The following is a 21,608-nucleotide window of genomic DNA, read 5'->3' as shown; positions in this document are numbered from 1 at the left end:
ATACAAATGATCAAAAAGCACATGAAAAAATGCTCAATATCACTAATTATCAGAGAAATGCAAATCAAAACTACAATGAGGTATCACCTCACACCAGTTAGAATAGCCGTCATTCAAAAATTCACAAATGACAAATGCTGCAGAGGCTGTGGAGAAAAGGGAACCCTCCTACACTGCTGGTGGGAATGCAGTTTGGTGCAGCCACTATGGAAAACAGTGCGGAGATTCCTCAAAAGACTAGGAATAGACTTACCATATGACCCAGGAATCCCACTCCTGGGCTTGTATCCAGAAGGAAACCTACTTCAGGATGACACCTAAAATATTTTGAATACAAGAATAAGAAATGAGATATTGGGAGTGCTCAAGTGTAGAAAACTTACCCTCCCTTCCTCAGTCTTCTCCGAGAGTCTCCCATGACTTACGTGCTTCTCCACTAACCCTTGAAGTATCTCCAGTTCTTATAAACACCAAGCAGGCAATTGTGTCCATGCCCTGGGCTTTACTCCACGGATCTCCCTTTCACCTCTAAGCAATGTCTTGGGGAATCATATCCAGCCCCTCCTCAAAATGTCCATTGTTCTGTGAATGGTGGACTCCCCCATTGCCTCTTGATTCAAAAACCTTGCTTAGGTTTATTCAGGCTTTGGGTAGGTTTTATTCAAAAAGTGTGTGCAAGCAAAAATGATTTTTTAAAATTTCTTTTATTTCCCATAGCTTAAAAACGAACAGCAATCTTGTACAAAATATAATATTAAACAAATATTTTATGAAAAATAAATATTTAAATATTATGAACAGCACATTTCAAATAATTTAAATAAATAAATAAAATTACAAACTTTTTTTCAGCTGTAGCAAATAGATTGTGCATTTCTCTGTTTTAAACAACTTATTGTAACTTATAACATTTGATAGAGTTTTATAATAATCCCCCACATTTGCTATTACTTATTTTTCACTTGGCATAAAAATAAAGTTAAAGATTGTATTTTCAGTCTTAGAAAATAACCATTTAGTCGATCAGATGAACCGTTCTCAGACTCAATATCTTGCTTATTTCCTGAGTTTTCCGATGAGCTTGTTAACAAGGACCAACCGATTTCTGATTTCCACCCTGACCACCTCCCAGGCACAGAGGCTGTATTTTTTCTCTTTCAGGTAGAGACTGATTCCTTCGAAGTAACTCTTCACAGCCAGGCTGGAATTCTCGCTTCCCAGGGATGACTGTCCCACCTTCTTTTCCTCCGACAAGCATGGCTCCAGACCATCCAGCTGCAGATCAAGTACCGCGAGGAATCTCTTCCGGAGGGTCTTGTCCCAAGCCGCTGCAGCGTCACTTGTGCTGAAGAGGTTGAAGGTCTGCTGGAGCATCTTATGCATGACATCTATGGCTTGTGTTTTCTCAACCTGGTTCCCATCCACAAGTGTCTCAGGAAATCTGAAGTCAGTCCTATCCTTCAGACAGGACCAAATGGAGATTCTCCCCATTTGCTTCAAAAGTGTGTCGGTTTCTGGGTTGCCATGGCTCCACAGCAGCTCACACCCCAGGGAGCAAGAGACGCTGGAACACAGCATCACCAGGGCCAACAACGCAGAGACTGGGAGGGCCATTTGGAAGCGGAAGATCGTGCAGAACTGCCTAAAGGGGAAGTTTCAGCAAGTTCTGAGGTCTTTGGGTGATGAGTGCCTTTTAAACTATGAGGAAAGAAACTTTCGTTTTCTGGTGTTTTCCACTTTTTGCCCTTTCCTTTCCCTTTCCACTTTTCTTTTTTCAGAGCCAATTAAAAATGTGCATTTAGTGACATGAGCACCTAAATGGAGGACTCCAAACCACGTGTGTCACAGCAGTATCTACACAGCATTCTAACATGTTTTTCATACCTCCTGGGTTGTTCTAGGGGAAGAAAGTCTAGTCAAAGTCAGAGAAAGGAGGAATGTTTGCACAATAAGTGATAGCTTTCCAGGTCAGCAGGAAATGGATAAAGAGCTTATAATAGAGAAGCTTTTGATTGTTCTTATTTTTTTCCTTATTTACACTTTTCCTCCTTTTTTAAAAAATTTCAGTTGTGTATGTATTTTAAAGATATCACCTGAGTTCATCTTAAACTCACTGAAGACATTGTTTGGCCAATAATATCACTGATAACATTTGTTAAAAATAAGTTATGGTGCACCTATGGTCGGCCAGGCACTTTGCTAGGTGCTGGTTTCCTTAACAAATTCAACTTTGCCTCTGTGTGATTCTCTCTCCTCTACTACGTACAACATTTCACTGCAAAAGCTTTGCCTCGGCCATTGTGCAATAATACAGGTCATCTCATCTCCTTAGATATTTCATTGAGAAGTGGTATCCTACCACATGCTCAGTGATCATAAGGCTTCCTTAGTATTCAAAGCCTGTGATGACATGTCTATTGACTCTGTAAGATACAGATTATTTTTAATAATGTTAATGGCAGCAATCTTTAATTATATACAGCCCATCAGCAAAGTGTTTTGCAAACATTTCATTTAATCTTCACAGCTTCCCTATGAGATAATTACTATAATTATTTACGTGTTTGCAAATGAGGAAACTCAAAACTCAGAGAGGTTACTTCACTTGCTAAAAGTCACAATTAATTACAGAAGTGGTACTTTACCACTATACTATTCTGCCTCCACGTTTCTCCGCATTCACTGTAAGCATTCTCCTTTAGCTACACTCTGTACAATTGTAATTAAGTAATCCATCTAATTATTTAACATCTGACTGCCCTGATAGGCTGTAAGCTCCCCGGAGGGTGGTAATGCCAGATCCCGAGTGCCCAGCAAGGTGTCTGTCACGGAGGAGGTGCACAGAGGGCTCTCTGTCCCATAGCAGGTACTAAAAGAACTACATACTCCAAAGAGTGAACAGACCTAGAATTTGAAGACGGTGTCAGAAAAAGAAAGTCTTAGAGATAGTAAGAGGAATTCTGGAAAATTTCAAAAAATGTTATCTCAGATGGGAACAGGGAGTTTCAAAAGTCCGGTAGAGCTCAGTAAAACACACCATTTGAAAGGCCAGACTGGAACTTAGAAGGTGCAAAGGGAGCTGTATCCTCTTCACGTGTATTGTAACGTCTCTGGAATGAGTGAATGGCTCTTTTCATGACTAACTGGAGAGTAAGAACGCACTATGTGTTTATCTCAGACAGGAAGAACATTGTCGGAGGAGGCAGCCCAATCCAGTGTCTAGAACAGTGGACTCTGGGGCTAGACTGCCTGGGTTTATGTCACAGCTCTAACCTGCACTGCTTATGTGACCTTGGGGCCCTCAGTTTTCTCCTCTGATATGTGGAAATTATAATCATATCTATTTCATTGGGTTGTTGTGAAGACTGGATGATGTAATGTACTTATAATGCTTGGACAAAATAAGCATTCAACATCTGTTAGCTGTTCACATAATGGGGACACATCCAACTATGGGAACTGGATAGAAGTTTCCCTGACATAATCTGCTTCCCTTCCTTTAATTCTCAGCTCACTAATAAACATTTTTATTTCTAATGTCATCTGTTATGTGAACACGATGCCCTGTCCGAATGACTAACATCTATTAGCTTCCAGGTAAGAGCTGACTTCTCACACATGAATAAAATGGCCATCCAGTCTATACTCTGGTCACTTTTGAGTGTGAGTTGGTATGATTAAATCCTCTGAATCTGATCATCTCCATGGATAGTGAAAAAATTAAACAGACAAATAAATAAATAGATTCTCTCATTTAGCAAAGCTGAAAACTAGCCTTTTAGCTAAAAACCTGCCTTAAAGTGCCAGCTGCCCTCCTCCTGACCCTGTCTGCAGCTAAAACAATCTCACGTGGGCTTGTTTGGAATCTGTCGCTCTGTAAAGCGCTTAATCCCTGATTTGTGTGGTTAAGTGATATTTTGTCATTTGAACAGGGAAGTTGTCACTTTTTTTTTCCATTTTCGGCATTTACTTTCCACTTGCCCGTGTGCATTACTTTTTCACAACTGCTTGCTTTTACTTTCTAGGAATGTTAAATGAGAGAGGAAAGTTTTGACATCTTGAAAATCAGAAAGGAAATATGTTACCTCTACTTTCTACTTAACTTTTCTCTTCCTTTTTTTTGCAACAAACCTCAAAGTGGAAATAGAAAAGATTGCAGAAGCATTAGGACAACTTCTGTAAAATGAAAATACAAATACAGAGGAAGAGGTAACAATATGAAAACTATATAAAAATAGCAAAGAAAAAAATAGTTTGCTTAACCATTTCTTGGACCGAGCTAGGACAGTGGCCTGGGCTGTGACAAAGAGGCTGCCAGGAAGCAGCAGAGACACACTCTACCTGCTCCAACACCTGGACGGTAGTGGTAGCTGCACTTTACTCTCCTTGAGGGCAAGATTAGAGGTTCAATCATCTTGGTGTAGGCTGAGCCCAGAGCAATGATTGGCACATAGTAAATGTTCAGTGATTTTCTCAATTAAGCAGAGTAAATAGGACCGAATTTAACACATTAGAAATTCCACAGCAAAGAATAAGGTGAGATCCGTGCATTTAAAGATCATGTATCTTTCACACTTGAGCAGCTCTTCCAAGAGGGCTATCGAGAGGCAGGAGAAAGATTTTTTACAGGAGCCAAGCAACACTTCCTTAACAGTTGATCTTAACATCAGAAAGAAAGACCCAGATAACTCTATCATTAGCTCAAAGTTGATTTTTGTTAAGATGATATGCATTCCTTTGAATTAGAACTTCTAATTTTTTAATGAACAAATTGTACTTCAATTGTAAGAATAAAGAAAGAGTTGAAACTAATGACAAATTTCCAGGCCCTTGAAGAGAAGGAAAGTCCAAAATGGGGAAGTACAAAGATCTGAAATGAAAAATGAAAAAATGAAATGAAAACTTTCAGATTCAACACTATAGAGGCACACAGACAGAAGATTCTTAGAGAAACTGGACAAAAGCTCATAATCTCTCATCTCTCCCGGAAGCTTCCTCATGGAGCTTACCAGTGGCTCGTTCAGTCTCTTGCCTGATGGCACTGGTGATGCTCTTCCCCAGCCCTGTCCCCTCCATTCTCTGTGGCCTGCCTCAGAGCCTGGACTTGGGAAAGCAGGACACGTTCACAGATCTGGACCAAATGGGGACAACCTCTCTTCTTTCCTGTCTGAAGTACAGGATTGCTTTCAAATTCCCTCAGGAGCAGGTGGATGGCAGCCAGCTCCAGAAGGCCCAGGCCATCTCTGTCCTCCACGAGATGCTCCAGCAGATCTTCAACCTCTTCCATGCAGAGCGCTCCTCTGCTGCCTGGGACACCACCCTCCTGGACAATCTCCGCACTGGACTCCATCCGCAGCTGAAGGACCTGGACACCTGTTTGGTGCAGGTGATGGGAGAGCAAGACTCTGCCCAGGGAAGGGTGGGCCCTACACTGGCCGTGAAGAGCTACTTCCAGGGAATCCATCTCTTCCTGAAAGAGAAGACAGACAGTGACTGCGCCTGGGAAATTGTCCAACTGGAAATCAGGAGTTACTTTCTTTTCATTAACAAGCTCATAGGAAAACTCAGGGAGTAAGAAGGAACCTGTTTCTCAGGGACTGGTGTCCCAGCTCAGACTCTTAATTGTTCAGTCATTTCCAAAACTGTTACTTCTGCTTCAGCTATAAAATAATTTGAGTCATATTTAGTATATGCAGTAATATTAAGCATATTATTATCCAATTATTTCCAGAATTGAAGGAAATGTAACTGATGACCTGTGGCTGAACCTCATGTTATAAAATAAATATTATGTATGTATTTTATTTATTTATTTATCTATTTATTTATTTATTTATTTATTTATTTATACTAAGTCATCTACTTATTTTTATGGTATTTGCATTTATATGTTCTATTTTTAATGTAAGAATATGTTACATTGTCTTTAATAAAATTTTTACCTTTTTACTTATTAAATTTGGGATCTGGGGCTACACAGGAGAAGTAAAAGATGCTTATGGTGGTGAGTATCATTAGATTACCTTCAGTTTTCCCAAGGGAAGTAATCTGAAGTATGAGACTTGAAGAATGAGGCGCTTGTTAAGTAACACATGAAAAGCAAAATTTCCCAGAGTTAGAAAAAAAATCTGCATAGAGTGGCCCTATAGCAGGAAAGGGACCCTACATTTAAAGAAGTGAAAAAGACCAGAGTGGGTGAACTGGACTGACACGTATAGAGTGTGGCATATAATGAAGCTGGAGAAAGGCAAAGAGGTCCAATAATAGACTTGGTGGAAGATAGTAGATTTTTATCTTAAAAGCCAAGGAAGTTACTTTAGGATTTAAAGCTAGAGAGTGGCCTTGACCAGAGCAGGTGCAGGGAGATTGATTAAACCAGCAGTTCTCAAAGTGTGGTCTGTGGGCTCCTGAGGGTCCCCAAGACACTTTAAGGGATCCACAAAATCAGAATTATTGATCTTGATATTATAATAATACCAAGACATTGTTTTTTTTTTCACCACATTAGCAACTTGTACCAGTGGTGCAAAAACAATAGCAAGCAAGACTGCTCGTGCCTGTGTCAATCAAACAAGTGGCACCAAAATGTACTAGTAATTGTTATATTTTTCACTGTAATGCACTTGAAGTAAAAAAAACAAAAACAAAAACAAAAACAAAAAAACAGTTTCACTTAAGAATACCCTTGATGAAATAGCAAGATTTTGAATTTTATAAAATCTTGGCTTTTGAGTACACATCTTTTTAATATTCTCTGTGATAGTCTTTTTAATGTTCTGTGTGACAGGTACATTTCCTGCATGCACAATGATTGTTCTGAGGAGAAGCATGTAATATGTGATTGAGTCGTGAGCTAAACTAGCTGCTCTTGGTGGAGGGTATAGCTCAAGTGGTAGAGCGCATGCTTAGCATGCATAAAGGTCCTGGGTTCAATCCCTGGTACCGCCTCTAAAAATAAAATCCAATTACCTCTCCCTCTAAAAATACGTAAAGTCACCTAGAAGTGTGAAGAAAAAGATACTTCAACGAACTAGCCACTCTTCACAAAATCCATTGTTACTCCAAAGACAGACAAATGATGGTTATTTAGATTTAGGCATTTAACAGACATTTTCTCAAGATATTAATTAAATGAACCTTCAAGGAAAACATCTGTTGCCAATGATAAGAGTTGCACTTCCAATAAAAAATTAGAATTTTTGAAAATCTACCACTGTGATCTTGACAAACTTCCCAATACTTAAAGGCTTTTATAATGACAACAATGGTGATGTTAACAAATCAATTACTCAGTTACACAACTTCGAATATATATAGATTTGTAAGATCTGAATACCTCAGTGAACCGTTATTTTCCAAATGACCAATGTATGTATTATAAAATTAAGCATAGGTAGAAAAGACCTATTCAAACAGCAAGTCAGATTGATAGGTTTATATGTAACAGAATTTTTAAAGCTCATTGTTTTGGCTTTAGACTCCACATTGCAATTAATCTCTAAGAAATTATCGCTTGTCAAGCTCTGGTTTGATAAATGATGCATTATATAAAAGTATATTCTGGTATCAAATCACCTTTATATTTCTAAGATACTGTTTTTAATCATGATGAATTAGTTTGTTAATGTGATTTTGAATTCTGTCACACTGGAGAAAGCATATGGACTTGAGGAAATACTGACTAGGTTTGAATCATAATTCCACTCCTTAATAGCTTCTATTATATGTTGTTCTTGTACATAATAGGTACTCAATAAATGATAGTTACTATTATCTAAGGACATGCAGCAGAGAATAATGTATTATTTAAGAGCTTGGTAGGGTTGCTGAGAAGGTAAAAATACTTTCTTTAAAGTGTTTAGTATACTCCCTGTTGCAGAGTGAACATTCAAAAAATGTTAGCTTTTATTATTTATATTAATGTTATTTCGAATTCTTTTATTGACTTTCATGAATGAGGCCAGTCTATTTTCAATTCATACAATTGATAAAGCTATGAGTTTACCTCAGTGTGCAATTTTGATTTCTTCTGCAAATTTTAAAAATAGTGATTTAATTTCCATTACTTCCTAAATTTCTCATTTTTTTTTTTAATCTGACTGGATTATAATTTATTAGTCTGATTTGAAACATCTAAATGATTACTTTACAAATTATTGTAAAATTAATTGCAGGCATTGTGATCTAAGCATAAAACTTATAGTAATTTTGCTCTGGAGGAATGACTGTTATTTTCTTTTAGTCTCATACATGATAATTTTCATAAATGATTCATAAATATTTGAAGGAATTTTTTTTCCCATTTTAGGTTATAGTGCCCCAGAGTCTTAACCACAAATTTACTCTTTTAAATCATAGTTTCAATTCTTCTTATCCCTATTATTTTTCTATGTTATTTTTATAGACTAATAGCATTGTGCTAAAATTTCAGTGCTACCATGTTTCTGTTCATGTTACCATATATTGGTAAAATTTTTCTTAATGTTTTACATTATTTGAATTTTAGTTCCATGCCTTTTATCTAACTTAATTATAGATCCAATTTGTTTCTTATATATATCAATCTTTTTTCTAAAATTTAACACGTTTTCATTGAATTCTCACAGACCGCAATATTGATATTAATCATTATCAGTATCTCTCTGATATTAATATTGCCACTTTTAATTTCTTCCCTTTGTTGCATTTTCTTGCTCTGTCTTTGCCCATTTCTTTTTAAAACTTTTTTACTATTAAGTATTTAGCATTGTTTGATTTTAGGCTTTTCTCCCTATTCAAAGTAATAGTGGGATTACTGTTTCAAACCAATCAACAAGTTTTTCTTTTAATAGGGAAGTTTAAGCAGTTTATATGTATTATCTTAACCATTATATGTTTGGTTGTCAAATGTATTGATTTATGCTTTACTTTTAACAGTACTTCTATATGTCTTTGACATATGATACTCCTTTCAATTCTCCAACTGTCATTAATTTTTAAATATATATTCAAAAGCAATTTAGATTTTTCTCTTAATTTTTGAATGAAAACTTTCAAAATTAAAATTGCAAAAATTAAGGTATTTTACTGTTTTTAACTGATTTTTCTGTTTATTTCCAGTTCTTACTGGGACTGTTTCTTTTAGTCCAAACTGTAAGTGTGCACAAGAGACATCGTATGAATAGATACATATGTAAATTTGTGTTCATATATAAACAGATAAGAAGGTCCAAGAAGTAAGTAAATAGAAATTGACTCTATTTTCTAGAAAATAGAAATACATTAATTTTGAATGCTCTTAGAATGACAGTACATTGGATGCAGTATGCTAAATTAATGCCATATAGCCCAGATCTAATCACTGGAAATTTTTACTAATCATGTGGTCGGTAAGGCTGTAATCAACTTGAATTAAACAGTTTTCATTTTAAGATAAAGCAATGAGTCTGATATTCTTATCCACTTGTAAACTGGCTCTGAAGACAGTTCTCATCCTGGAATGCAAAATCTTTTTGAATGACGATAATACTGTTGCCATCATTTAGTCATTATAGCTTCTGACATGTTTTTCAGACTTATATTAGAACTGCATCCAAGTGCACGTACAGTCAAGGGAACAACTGGAAGATCTACGTGAGTGTCACATAGACTATTCCTTTTGGGTAGCCGCTCCCCAACCTTGAACCAAGAAGGCAGGTGAATCGACTTAGGTCTGAGGGCACAGCGTAAGCAGCAGCGGTCACTTCATCAACTATGCTCTCCATGTGTTACTGGAAGCCTTTAATGGCCTTTAGTGATTCACTCTTCAGTGTTGAGCTGGATTAAGCTAAAGCCGTGAGAGAATAAAGGTTTTAGGCAACCTTTCTCCTCCGTCTTCCAGGCCCTCAGCTTTGGAGTCTTTGACTAGTGAATGACACATTCCTTAACCAAAGCTATGTAAACTTGAAGTTATCCTGCCATCTGCTGGATGTAGTCAAATACTGGCTTAGAGACTGTGTATATTGGTCTCCCATGACCTCCAGCTAGGAAGAAGGCAGGAAATTAGAATTAAAGAAGACCATTTTGATGTCTTGCCAATTTAAAAACAAAGAAACGAAGTATAAGCAAGGTGAAAAAAAATTCTAATTCATAGCAGTGATCCTAGTAATGGGCATCCTATTCCAAAATATTTACACATGTAACTGGCATATTTGTATAATTTAAACCAAAAAGAGACATTTATATTTAGTTAACAATTTAGTTTGTAAATGCTGTTATTCCTGGGCTGACTTACATTGTATCTAGCACCACGCTAAGACAATTAATCAAGTTTTTAATAACTGACTCTTGGGATGAAGGGGTTAGGCTTTTGTTTCCTGCTTTCTCAAAGGATCCCTGAGTTCTGCTATGCAAATTTACTCACCCACCTCCCTGATCAATTACCTTCAAGTTCTACACGTCAATAATTTCTTGCATGGAAAGCATTCACTGAAAGCACATGCTCACTGGACATTTTCTGTAAGTAGAGTCATGCAAGCTATGTTATTGTCACACGACAAAGAGCGCTGGCTGTGTGGGCTGACCTGATAAGGATGCACTGGCAGGGCGGAGAGTGGCAGCCAGGGCGCTGACCGTTAGGGCAGATAGCAAGGGATAAGCACCAAAGGTTTAAGAACCAGAAGAAAATTCACTGTGGAGAATGATTCAGGGAGGTGAGTAGCTCATGATGAGGCTAGAAATGTAATTTTTTCCAGCCAGAGGCAACAACCTTCCTGTGATAATTGGAGGATCATTCTAAGCATCTGGACTATAGAGAGCCGAATTTCATCTCCATCCGCTGGAGCTAAGTTTCTGCTGCCACTTTCAAGTAAGTCAGACCTGGAATTCTGGTCCAGGCCCAAAGTGGCTGATCGTGACAAATCCCTGGGTCTCACTGTGAAGTTCTGAAGGAGGAAGAGCTGGGATTCCTGGAATTATTGGGAAGTGACCTTTCCGCTACCCATCAGACTCAAGGGGGAAGGGCGAAAGAAAGCAGTCAGGTAGGAGGTGTTGGGACAGACCTCAGATGAATGTGGAAACAATTCAAAGCAGGGGACAGACATGAGATATAAGAAGAGGGACTGAGATTCCAGGTGAGTCCATTAGAGCCCCAGCCACCCCACATGAGGGGAGGATGCTATTAAAAGGCACAGAGCTTTATAAGAAGCTGGCAGGTGTCAACTGAAAAAAAAAAAACAAAACACACACACACACAACACAAGAGCTGTGAGTCCAGTTTTATCTGAGGACTGATGGAGGACTATAGCCCGAAAGACAGCCTCTCAGATAGCTTTGAGGGACTGCTCTGAAGAGGCAAGAGGGGAGGTCAGTATATATGTGATGTTGGTAAAGGGGGTATGAGTAATCAAGCACACATCTTGGTAGAAGTTTGCCGCTACTCGTGAGGAGCAGATGTCTCCATTAATGATTTTAGTGCTTTTCTGAGTATGAGAAGGTGCAAGAAATTCGGTTCATAAAATTTTCTCCTGAAAATATCTATCTGAAAGCGTGTTCTGCCAGTTTTCCCAGAGCACAGGGTGACTCATTCCTAATCTCCCCTCTGAACTCCTTTCAGGGTGTGTTAAAGGTCAGTGATGGCAGTGACTTCATTCTTGCAGAACCAGATGGTGAGCAACATTTTGTTTTTCTGTCACTTTAGCTATTTGCTGGTTGATCTTATCAAAGTTAAATTTTCCTTTTCAGGGGAGCGGAAGAGCAAATAGTAACAGAGGGTACCCACTGTCTACCTAAGACATATTTCTTCCGGACCTTTCCCATGGAGGTTCCAGATAGGGAAATGACCTCAGAGAAATTTGGACTGAGCCTGGTCTTCAGCTCCCCTGAAAGGAAAATTTGACTCTGGTAAGATCAACCAAGGGATAGTTAAACAGACATTTGTGACAACAAAAATGTATCCCTCACCATGTGGACAACGGGGACGTATTTGTGTTTCTCTACCAAAGTTGAGTGTTCCTGTCTGTTATTTTTGGAGGACAGATGGGACTGACCCCTAAGATGCTGGAGGATGCTAGCCAGCTCCAGGAAGCCCACACTCTCCTGTCTTTCCTGAGATGTCTCTGCAGCATCTTCAGTACAAAGGGCCAGGATGTTTGGGATGAGAACTTTTTGTAGAAATTCCACATTGGATATCATCATCAGTAGCTGGAACAGCTGGAGGTGTATTTGGGTCAAAAGCTATTTAGAAGGGAATTTCCTGGAAGGGAAATTTCAAAACTGGCTGTGAATAGTTACTTTTAGCAGTGTTACAGTGATTTAGATTTCACATATAAGTAAGATCATACAGTATTTGTCCTTCTTGAAGACCCCCTACCCACAGGTTCTGAGGGGCCATGTTGCATCTAAACATTCAGTCCACAGACAAGGTACTTCTAGAACTTCTTACAACCTTAGCACCAAACATGTGCTGGGTTCTCTGGAATTAGAGGACTATTGCTCACTTTACCCTTCTTGGTCTCTACTACTGCCTTCTGTGAAATCGATAATAATCGAGACCCTAATCTGTCCTGAGATCAAGTCTAACTGTGCTCCCTACCAGCTGTGGCTCATGAACAAGAGCCTTCCCATCTCAGAACCTCACACCACCCCATAGTGTTGCAGCTGCACGGGAGGGAATACAAATGGAAAGAGTAGTTGTGAAACCATATACAAAGTGCTGTGTGCAGGCTAGTGGTTATTCTTCAACACATCTAGTTGTACTATTTTGGACTAGTGATCTAGCGTGCCATGATAGTTGTTTAGTGGTTAAGGAATGTGTCTCTGGAGCCAGGGTTTGATCCCAGCTCTATTTACCAGTAGTGAAAAATTTGCAAATAACATAAATACTACACTCCTCACCTTTAACATAGGGGACAGTAATAGTATTTTTCATAGGATTATTGTATTAAATGAATAAATATACATGAAGAGCATGAAAGCGGGCGACAGATGGGTAGTTGTCAGAGGTGGGGGTTGGCGGTGGGCAAAATGGGTGAAGACGGTCAAATGGTACAAACTTCCTGTTACGAGATAAATAAGTTCTGGGGATGTAATGTGCAGCTTGATGACGGTAATCAACAATACTGTATTGTATAAATACTGTATTTCAATACTGTATTGAAAGTTGCTAAGAGAGAAGATCTTAAAAGTTCTCATCACAAGAAAAATAATTGTTAACTATGTGAGGTGACAGATGTTAACTAAACTTATCGTGATTATTTCACAATATATACATATATCAAATCATTATGCTGTACACTTTAAACTAAAACAATATTATTCGTCAACGATATCTCAATAAAACTAGGTGAAGGGAAGAATCCTCGGGGTCTTGAATACACTTATGCTGGTGACAGAAGATTTGCTTCTGGTGTAGATGGATGCCATAGGAGGATGAGAGGAGAAGTGGGGGGAGGAGTGAGGTTCAGGGTGAGCAGGGCATAGGCTTTCTGAATTCGGGGCTCCAGGAGGGTGACTTGTGGGCATCTGAGTTATCCTGTCAGCCACAGCCACCTGAGGGGGAAGGAAGCATACCATTCACTCAGTGCTGCTGGAAATAAGAGTCTCCATCAGCACACCTTACTAGTGTTGAGAATCTTTCTCAATCTTGCATGACTGGTGACAAGGTAAAACGTGGATAGGTTCAACATGTCCAAAAGAGCGCTAGTTATACATTCAGAATGGGCTGTGAGTCCTATCTCTGAATCCCACCACAGCCTAGATGGAAGTCACTTCCCATCTCTGATCTGAAAATCACTCTTCATAACATCTCCAATGAGATTCTGGATAAAAGAAAACTTTGCAAAATGCTGTCCAAGGACAACTGAGTTTTATGATTAGGTCCTAGACATGGGAATCCACTGGGCTGAGCAAGTCACAATGTAGTGTTTTGCTGACACTATATGTTGGCAGCTGAATATACTCCCCCCAAATGATCCTAACACGGTCAGAGTGCCACACAGCCCTTACTGAGATGGCCATCTCTGTCTAGCCTAGGCTGAGTTCCCCTCCCTTTGTAGAACTTGTATCTCTGAGTCTGATATGAGGGGAGTAGGATGAATGAGCAATCTGCTCTTTCTCCCACGGTTCTCCCAACAAAAGTTGAGTCGTTTCAGGATTTTATCAGACTTCTGTTTTGGATGGGATGTGATGACTTGTTGCCTAAGAGGCAACATCTTGCTGAGCGAGATGGCAGTGATAACTCTAGCTTGGAAGATTGTGGGATGACGATGCCTTTGACCAACTTAGTGACATCAAGGGGAAAAACAGGATTGGGCTTTCGTTTTGTCACACCTGAGTCACATTCATGATTGCTTTCAGCTGGAAGAATCAGGCACAATAACCCCCACGTCAAGGATATTCAGTAGTTCTAAACTTCAAATCAGTCACTGTCACAACCCAAGGCCGCAGCTCACGTTGAACAGGGTGCCTGTGTTGAAAGCCATTGTCCATATCATCTACAGTACAGGAGAATTTCCTGTATTAGTGTTTTCCACTGTGGAAAGGCAGCAGATCAAGGGGCAAGACTGTGCTGGCTTTGAAGTCAGAAAGACCTGGATTCAATTCCAGGTACTGTTTTGAACCATTTGAGCTATAAGGAAAATTATTTAACCCAAGTCTGTATTTTCTCATCAGTAACAATTTCCTAGCCAGGATTGTAGTGAGAGTTTCTATATGCTTGATCATCTCTCAGATTCTGTTGGTCCTGTTTTATGGGATCAAGGACAGACTGATGAATTTTTGAAACTAAAGAACACACTCACAGCCCTATGGGTAAGATACCAATAACAGTCACCAACAACCTTGTCCCTCTTCCTAAAGCCCCCATCCTTTGGAAAACCAGAGCATGATGTACTAGCCCCTCCCACTACATACAGTTCTTCAACTTGAAAATGTCCCCTTTAGGCAGCTACAGAAGCACATACTGCAGAGGTCATCGTATCCCCAGAAATCCGAGTGCACACTTAGCAATGTTCTGGGAAAAGCTGGACTGTGAACACGGATGGTCACACTCAGAACTTTAGAGTAACTGCACAGAGAATAAATGGTAACATGCCTGCTCTTCTTTATTTTTTAGAAAAATATGTTCATTAGGCAAGGCAATAATATACAGATTAGAGGGTCATGAGAATAATTTTCTCATTTCCCGATTTTTCTTTAGAATTTACTAAATGGGGAAAAGCGCACTTCACTCAACCTCCAAGGCAAGGCAGCTGTATTACTTCTCCTTTAGATAACTGCTGATTTCTTAGAAGTACTTTTGGACAACATTCCCAAGTAAGGACAAGCCAGAAGATTGTCTACTTTCATCTTCTGCTCCAGTTCCAGTTTGGTTAGAGAGTAACTTAACCAGCAGCTCTTTCTCCAAACTGACTGCAGTCTTCAGTGTGGAACAGATTGAAGGTCTGTACTGCAGTTTATGTGGAACAGATTGAGAATCTGATGACAGAAACTGGTGGCTTGCGTCTTCTGGGTGTTGATATCTCCTATTTTGTAGCGAAAAAAATTAAAGTGGTTCTTGTCATTCTGGTGTGACTGAGAAGCGATCCTTTTCAGATATCTCAAAAGCATGAGGGTTTCCTGCTTTTCACCGCCGGGAGAGCAGGAGGGGCTGGAACAAAAGCATCACCAGCGCCATCAGCGAATAGATGTAGTGGACCACAGTGAAACTGCGCCCCAAACCGCCGCTCATTGAGTGCGCGCAAAGCTGTCTCCACCGCGCCCCGCCGGCCGGGAGGGGGCGCGCGAGCTCGCCGTGCCGGCCCGACAGGCACCGCCCACCCCGCGGGACCCGCCTGGGCGTCCCGCCCCCACGGACTCGGGCGCTGCGGCCACGGGGAGGACGTGGGGTTCGCCGCGGGCAGGAGCCCCGGCCCGGGAGAGGCGCCGCCGGGGCCCCGCGAGCGCGTGGGGGCGGCGAGAGCGGTGAGTCGGCTTCCTTCTCGGGCCTCCCGGTCCCCGCCGGCCGCGGCTTCGCCCAGAGCCCTTCGTTTTCCGCACCTGCCCGCGCCCGTCCTTCCCTTCCTGGCAGGAGGCTTTGGCCCGAGCGGTTCACACCCGCGTGGGTTTCTTCGGGGCTTGACGGCTCGGTAGCAGGGCGTGTTGTGCTGTGTTCTCAGACTGAGGAATGTTTCTGAGGAGAAAGTCGAATTCAGGGAAAGGGGAAAGGCAGCTACAGTCTGGACATGAATGTACGAAGTAATGGGATCCTCCAGTCCTCCAGGTGGAATGACAGGGACTCGATCAGTGCCCAGCTGAGGCTGGCTGGAGGCAAAAGATAAACTGTTCCCCTATGCGCTTGCTTTTATGAATTTTGAAAATGGTTAAGTTTCCTTACCGCGCTAAACTAGTTGAAAAAAATGGAAAAATTAAAAGTAAATAAATTAAAATTAACATTTTAAATTTAAATGTTTTACCTATACCCAAAGCAGAAGTCATTATAATTTTACTTTCTTCATGCTAATAAAAGGAAACTAATCCATTTTCAAACTATACTTCTTTGATTATCTTCTTTTCATTGTGAAGAATTGCTGTTTTTATTCAAAAAGATACACGCATCCCAATGTTCATAGCAGCAGTATTTACAATAGCCAAGACATGGAAGTAACCTAAATGTCCATCCACAGCTGACTGGATAAAGAAGTGGTATATCTATCCTTCTTTGTGTGGTGTGCAGCACAATGTCCCAGTCATGCATATATATGTGTCTACATTCGTGTTCCTATTCTTTTTCATTAAAGGTTGTTACTATATATATATATATATATATATATATATATATATATAATGTAATATTAGCCTCAAAAAAAGAAAAAAATGCCATTTGCAGCAACATAGATGAACCTAGAGATTATCATACTAAGTGAAGTAAGTCAGATAAAGACAAATATCATATATTACTTTTATGTGGAATCTTAAAAAATGATACCACTGAATTTATTTAAAAAACAGAAAGAGACTCACAGAGATAGATGACAAACTTACCGTTACCAAAGGGGAAGTGAGGGGAGGGATAAATTAGGAATTTGGGATTAACAGATACACACTAGTATATATAAAGTAGATCAACAAAGAACTACTGTATAGCACAGGGAACTATTTCGGTATGTTGTAAGAACCTGTAATGGAAAAGAATATTAAAAAGGATGTATGTACATATCTATGTATAAGAATTACTTTGCTGTACACCTGAAACTCTGTAAATCAACTATACTTCAACTTTTTTAATCTGCAAGAAAAAAAGATTGCTGTTTTTGACATATTTTGTGGTCTTAAATAATTTTTAATTAACTTCAGTTCACTGAGAATTGTTTGGCAGCATCCCACTGTGACTAGTATTTTCTATAAAATTTACAAGACCACTTCCAAATTTTGGTAAGATTGCATTAAACCACATTCATGAATCATTTCAGAAGATCCAAACATGAAATCAGTTTTATATTACAAATTACTGATGTTGAATCTTGCTTAAAACCACTGAAAATTAATTTGTACAGAACTTAAATCATCATAATATTTAAGAGCCAAGTTAATGGCTTATATGCTTATAGCCCATAATAATGGATACTTTCATCCAGTGATTCCGACATTTCCAATTTCTTAACTTTTTTTCCCATTTATTTTCAAATTTGGAAAGTGCATTCATATCTATTCCTAGCATTTTCCATTTATCAGCATACTTTCAAAGTTACTTTCCCTCATTTGTTGTAAGCAACGGATCGGCCTCTGTGAAGCCAGCTGCTTTATATGTGGATGGGTTTCTGGGGGTCTTGGTAGAGCTTTATTAAATTTTCCCACTTGGTTCAAAATGTCATCTCACCAAATTAAATTGCATAAAATAACCTATTTGTGCCAAGATGCTTTAGATTTCAGCATAATGTATATTGTCACTTGATATTATATCTTTTAATATTTGGTAAACATCTTTAGGTTGTGTGTGAAGTGTCATGATTGCGTTTGACCGGATACCCATCGAGTGTCTGTGTGTTTTTGATGTAGTTTTTAGGACAGGCAAAACTAAAGAAAATGCATGTATCCTTTATACAACACTAAAAATGCTTATTGTATTTCAAGTCACAAAAGCAACATTATGAGTTGAATAAGACACAAATTTAGCATAATCATTTTTAAGGCAAATAATGGATCGTTCATGATTGCATGCACTTTTCTGTATTTTCATATCCTCGACCCAGAGCATTTTTGTTTCGCTGTCGTAGTATTCCAATGGATTGATTTCCTAAGTTGACCATACTCAGTTTTTTTTTTTATTTCAGTGCGGTCAATAGATCATTCTTCTATTTGATTGTTTTGTTATTATTCTATATGAAAACATACCTGAATCCACTACATTTGTTCATGATTGGGCTACAAATGGTATATAATAAAAAAATAAGGTATTTTTCTTACATTCTTGATATTTGTCCAGATCTAACATGGTTTCCTGGTAGCATTATAAATTTCTCTTGAATTTTATTACACAAATAAGATACAAATTCCTTTTTATTATTATGTTTTAACTAAATTTAGAAACATACAGCATTTGGACTTCCAGTAATGTTTTTGTGATCCTCCAAGAGGTAAAAGTTTTTTTTACATGAAGTGTAACAACATATAAAATCACACACAAGATTTCCATTTTTGTTTCTCTGGTTTTATCACTTTCTGCATAGCCTTATCTATGAAATTGTAAATTCAAATATAGTTTAGTTGCTTAGAAAAGCATCAGGATGAAACATGGCATTTTTGTAGTCCATGACTACACAACAAATTGTGTTTAAATTCTTCTAATCTTTGAAACTTTTTTTGCATTTAGAATATTTCATTCATCGTTGATATTGTTTAACTTGTATGCATGAAAAACAAAGTCAAGGATTCTTTGGAATAAATATGCCAACTTCAACAAATGCATTCTCCATTAGAATGTTCTTTTTTTTAATTTTTAATTTTATTTATTAATTTATTTTTAATTGAAGTATAGTCAGTTACTATGTGTCAGCCCCTCTTGGGAGGTTGGAGCAGTGGGTATTGGAGACCTTGAGACTGAAAGTGCCAACCTTCTAATCACGTGATTGGTTCTTCTAGTAAGCAGCCCCCACCCTTACTTAGTTCAAGTCCCAGAGTCATGTCACTAACATAACAAAAGACACCTTTGTTGCTCTCCTTAGGAGCTCTGTGCTCCTAAGAAACAGGGATGAGAAACAAATCTGTATTTCCTACTACAGATCCCAGCATCATACAGGGAACGATTGTCAACTTCACTGCTGTGCTGGCTTCACTATTGTGTCTCAGCTGCAAACGTGCTCTTTTCTATCCTGCTTTGTACTGATGGTGCTCGGATTCTGTGAATCATTTTTCACCCTTCCCAGCTTGTTTCCTGTTAGGTTCTGCTTGTAGTAGGGAGTCTAAGGAGAGATGGGAAGTCTGGAAGAAGGCGATGGGCCTTCCTCTTTCCTTACTTTGTTGTATTGTGTCAACATAACTCCAGCAACAACCGTCAGCTGCCATTTCCAGCATGTTTCCACGGTGCTCTGTTCTGATTCCTCTCATTTCAGTTCTCAAGGTACCATAGCCAACTCCTACTTGTGAGAATAGAACCCTCCTTCAAATCCCCACGATACCAGCATCAGCAGGGCGGCCATTTCCCCTCAGAATTCTAACACCAACTCCGGGTGTCCCCTTCTCCAAACTTACAGATTCTGAGAACCTCCAATACTTCCCTCGGCTCCCCAAGGTCTCCAATAACTTTCCTGGTCTATTTCCTTTATATTCATTTCTCTCTGTTAAAAGAAGTGGTATAGTTTTTATTTTCTTGAGTAATACAATAACCGATTAGAAAAAGACAAATTAAAGATGTAAAAGATCACTTATATACAGAGTTGGCATAATATTGTGGGAAGATCCATATCTAATGTGTTGAATATAAATTAGCGTAGCCTTTGTATACGACGTTAGGCAGTAACTATTAGTATTCAAAATGCACATGAAAGTAGACCAAGCCATTCTACTAAATTTGACCAAGCTGTTTTCCTTCTAGGTGCCTAATTTAGGGCTATGTTCTCTCATGAGGATAAAGGCACACTTGCATATTTATTGCAGTATTGTTTGTACTTAAATATCCATAACAGTATAACTATCAAATAGTAATTAAACTCTGCTACACCCACTGGTTATATGAAAATAGGTCAGGCCATATGTAATGAGATGGAAATATTTTCTGAACGAATATTAGGTTAAAAAAAATATTGAATAATACTTCCGGCATAATGCCATGTATATAAACATACACACAATCACACACATACACATAAATTGTGAAAGAATACCCATCAAACACTTAACAGTGGTTACCTCTTGGAAGGTGGCTGGACTTGGGAAGTGACCCCATAGTGGTCAAATGCTTTTATTTATTGGAATTGATTGAAAAAATTTTCAACACACACACATATCAAAGTAAATATTTTTATGAAGTTCTATTTTTATGTAGTTCTTGTATAATTATAAAAACAAACAAATACTCTTTCATCATTTAGGTTAAAACCAGCAAAAAATGCAACAGTAGCTTCCAAATAAAGAAGGGCAGCAAGCAAGAAAAAGAGTGACGGGGGGCAGGTAGAAAGTGGTTAAAAAATTATATATAGAGATGTAGATATAGTTAATTATATATAGAGAGATATGTCTCCAAAATATGAAATTTTAAAAACCTCTTTTAATTCAAAATATAGTTTTTTGCATTGAGCTTTGTGTGTACCAGGACATGTGAGTGGTCTTGGGAACTCAACCTCCTTGAGCTTTGATATGCTCAAAGATGAAATGTGTTAGAAATAGTCATGGAGCTCTTATAGTAAACACATTCATTACCTCGACCCTACGCTCACAGCTCACAGTCAGAGGGAAGTGATAAATAATCAAATAATCTCTATGAAGCAGTGGTTCACAAAGTGTGGTCCCAGGACTACAGAAGAGCTTTCTGCGGGTCTTGGGAAAACTGTCCTCCTAATAATTGAAGATGTCATTTGTTTCGTTCACTTTCATCCTCTCACAAGGGTGCAGTGGAATTTTCCAGCAGGTGCATGAAGTGTCATCGCAGCACAGATTGAATGCAGAGGCAGACATGAGAATCCAGGTGTATTCTATTAACCCAAACATTAAAGAGAATTGCAAAAATGCAAAAACAATATCGCTCTATTCACGACCCCCCCCCTTTTTTGCTTTGGAAAATAAGGCCTTTTTTATGAAAAGTAAAACTGTGTTAACATGTAAAAAAAATTATTCATTTTAAAGCACTTAGCATAGTGCTTTCTACACAGTAAGGACTGACTAAATGATAGCTATTTTTTCTTTCTCCACTTCAATCCATATTGGGGTATTATTTATTTCCTTCTCCAAAATGCTTTGAAAATGGCCCACCTCCTTCTCAGTATCTGACTGACTGTCAAAAGTGGGCAGCCTAAAAAGCAGAGTACCAGCTAGCGTCTCCAGGAAGACCGTATTTCCTCTTTCCCTCCCCGCTTTCCTTGATCCATCCATTCCTTCCCATACCATATAGTTTTCTTGTATTCCAATATAGACATCCCTACAGAAGGGTTGGTATACTATTGTGGAAAGATACGTATATG

General features: G+C 38.8%; 2 protein-coding genes across 2 annotated transcripts; one reads left to right on the top strand and one right to left on the bottom strand.

Annotated features, from left to right (window-relative positions):
* Window positions 1–961: 961 nt before the first annotated feature.
* Window positions 962–1,614, bottom strand: LOC105095932 (interferon alpha-14). The gene has a single exon (XM_010988143.2). The coding sequence runs from the start codon at window positions 1,612–1,614 to the stop codon at window positions 1,057–1,059; it is 558 nt and encodes a 185-aa protein (XP_010986445.1). The 3' UTR covers window positions 962–1,056.
* Window positions 1,615–4,811: 3,197 nt separating this feature from the next.
* On the top strand, window positions 4,812–5,575 carry LOC105095966 (interferon omega-1). The gene is made up of 2 exons (XM_064490859.1): window positions 4,812–4,860; window positions 4,992–5,575. The coding sequence occupies exons 1-2, from the start codon at window positions 4,812–4,814 to the stop codon at window positions 5,573–5,575; spliced, it is 633 nt and encodes a 210-aa protein (XP_064346929.1).
* The last annotated feature ends 16,033 nt before the right edge of the window (window positions 5,576–21,608 follow it).

This window comes from Camelus dromedarius, chromosome 10 (genome assembly GCF_036321535.1).
Source record: "Camelus dromedarius isolate mCamDro1 chromosome 10, mCamDro1.pat, whole genome shotgun sequence".
In the NCBI taxonomy this organism is placed as follows: domain Eukaryota; kingdom Metazoa; phylum Chordata; class Mammalia; order Artiodactyla; family Camelidae; genus Camelus; species Camelus dromedarius.
The sequence above is the reverse complement of the archived record's forward strand: the minus strand, read 5'-3'. Positions and strand labels throughout refer to the sequence as shown.

Excerpts from the sequence above, each read along its gene's own strand:
- LOC105095932 (XM_010988143.2), bottom strand. The coding sequence starts at position 1,614 with ATGGCCCTCCCAGTCTCTGCGTTGTTGGCCCTGGTGATGCTGTGTTCC.
- LOC105095966 (XM_064490859.1), top strand. The coding sequence starts at position 4,812 with ATGACAAATTTCCAGGCCCTTGAAGAGAAGGAAAGTCCAAAATGGGGA. Across the intron at positions 4,861-4,991 it reads GGAAAGTCCAAAATGGGGAA|CTTCCTCATGGAGCTTACCA; the intron begins GTACAAAGATCT and ends CTCTCCCGGAAG.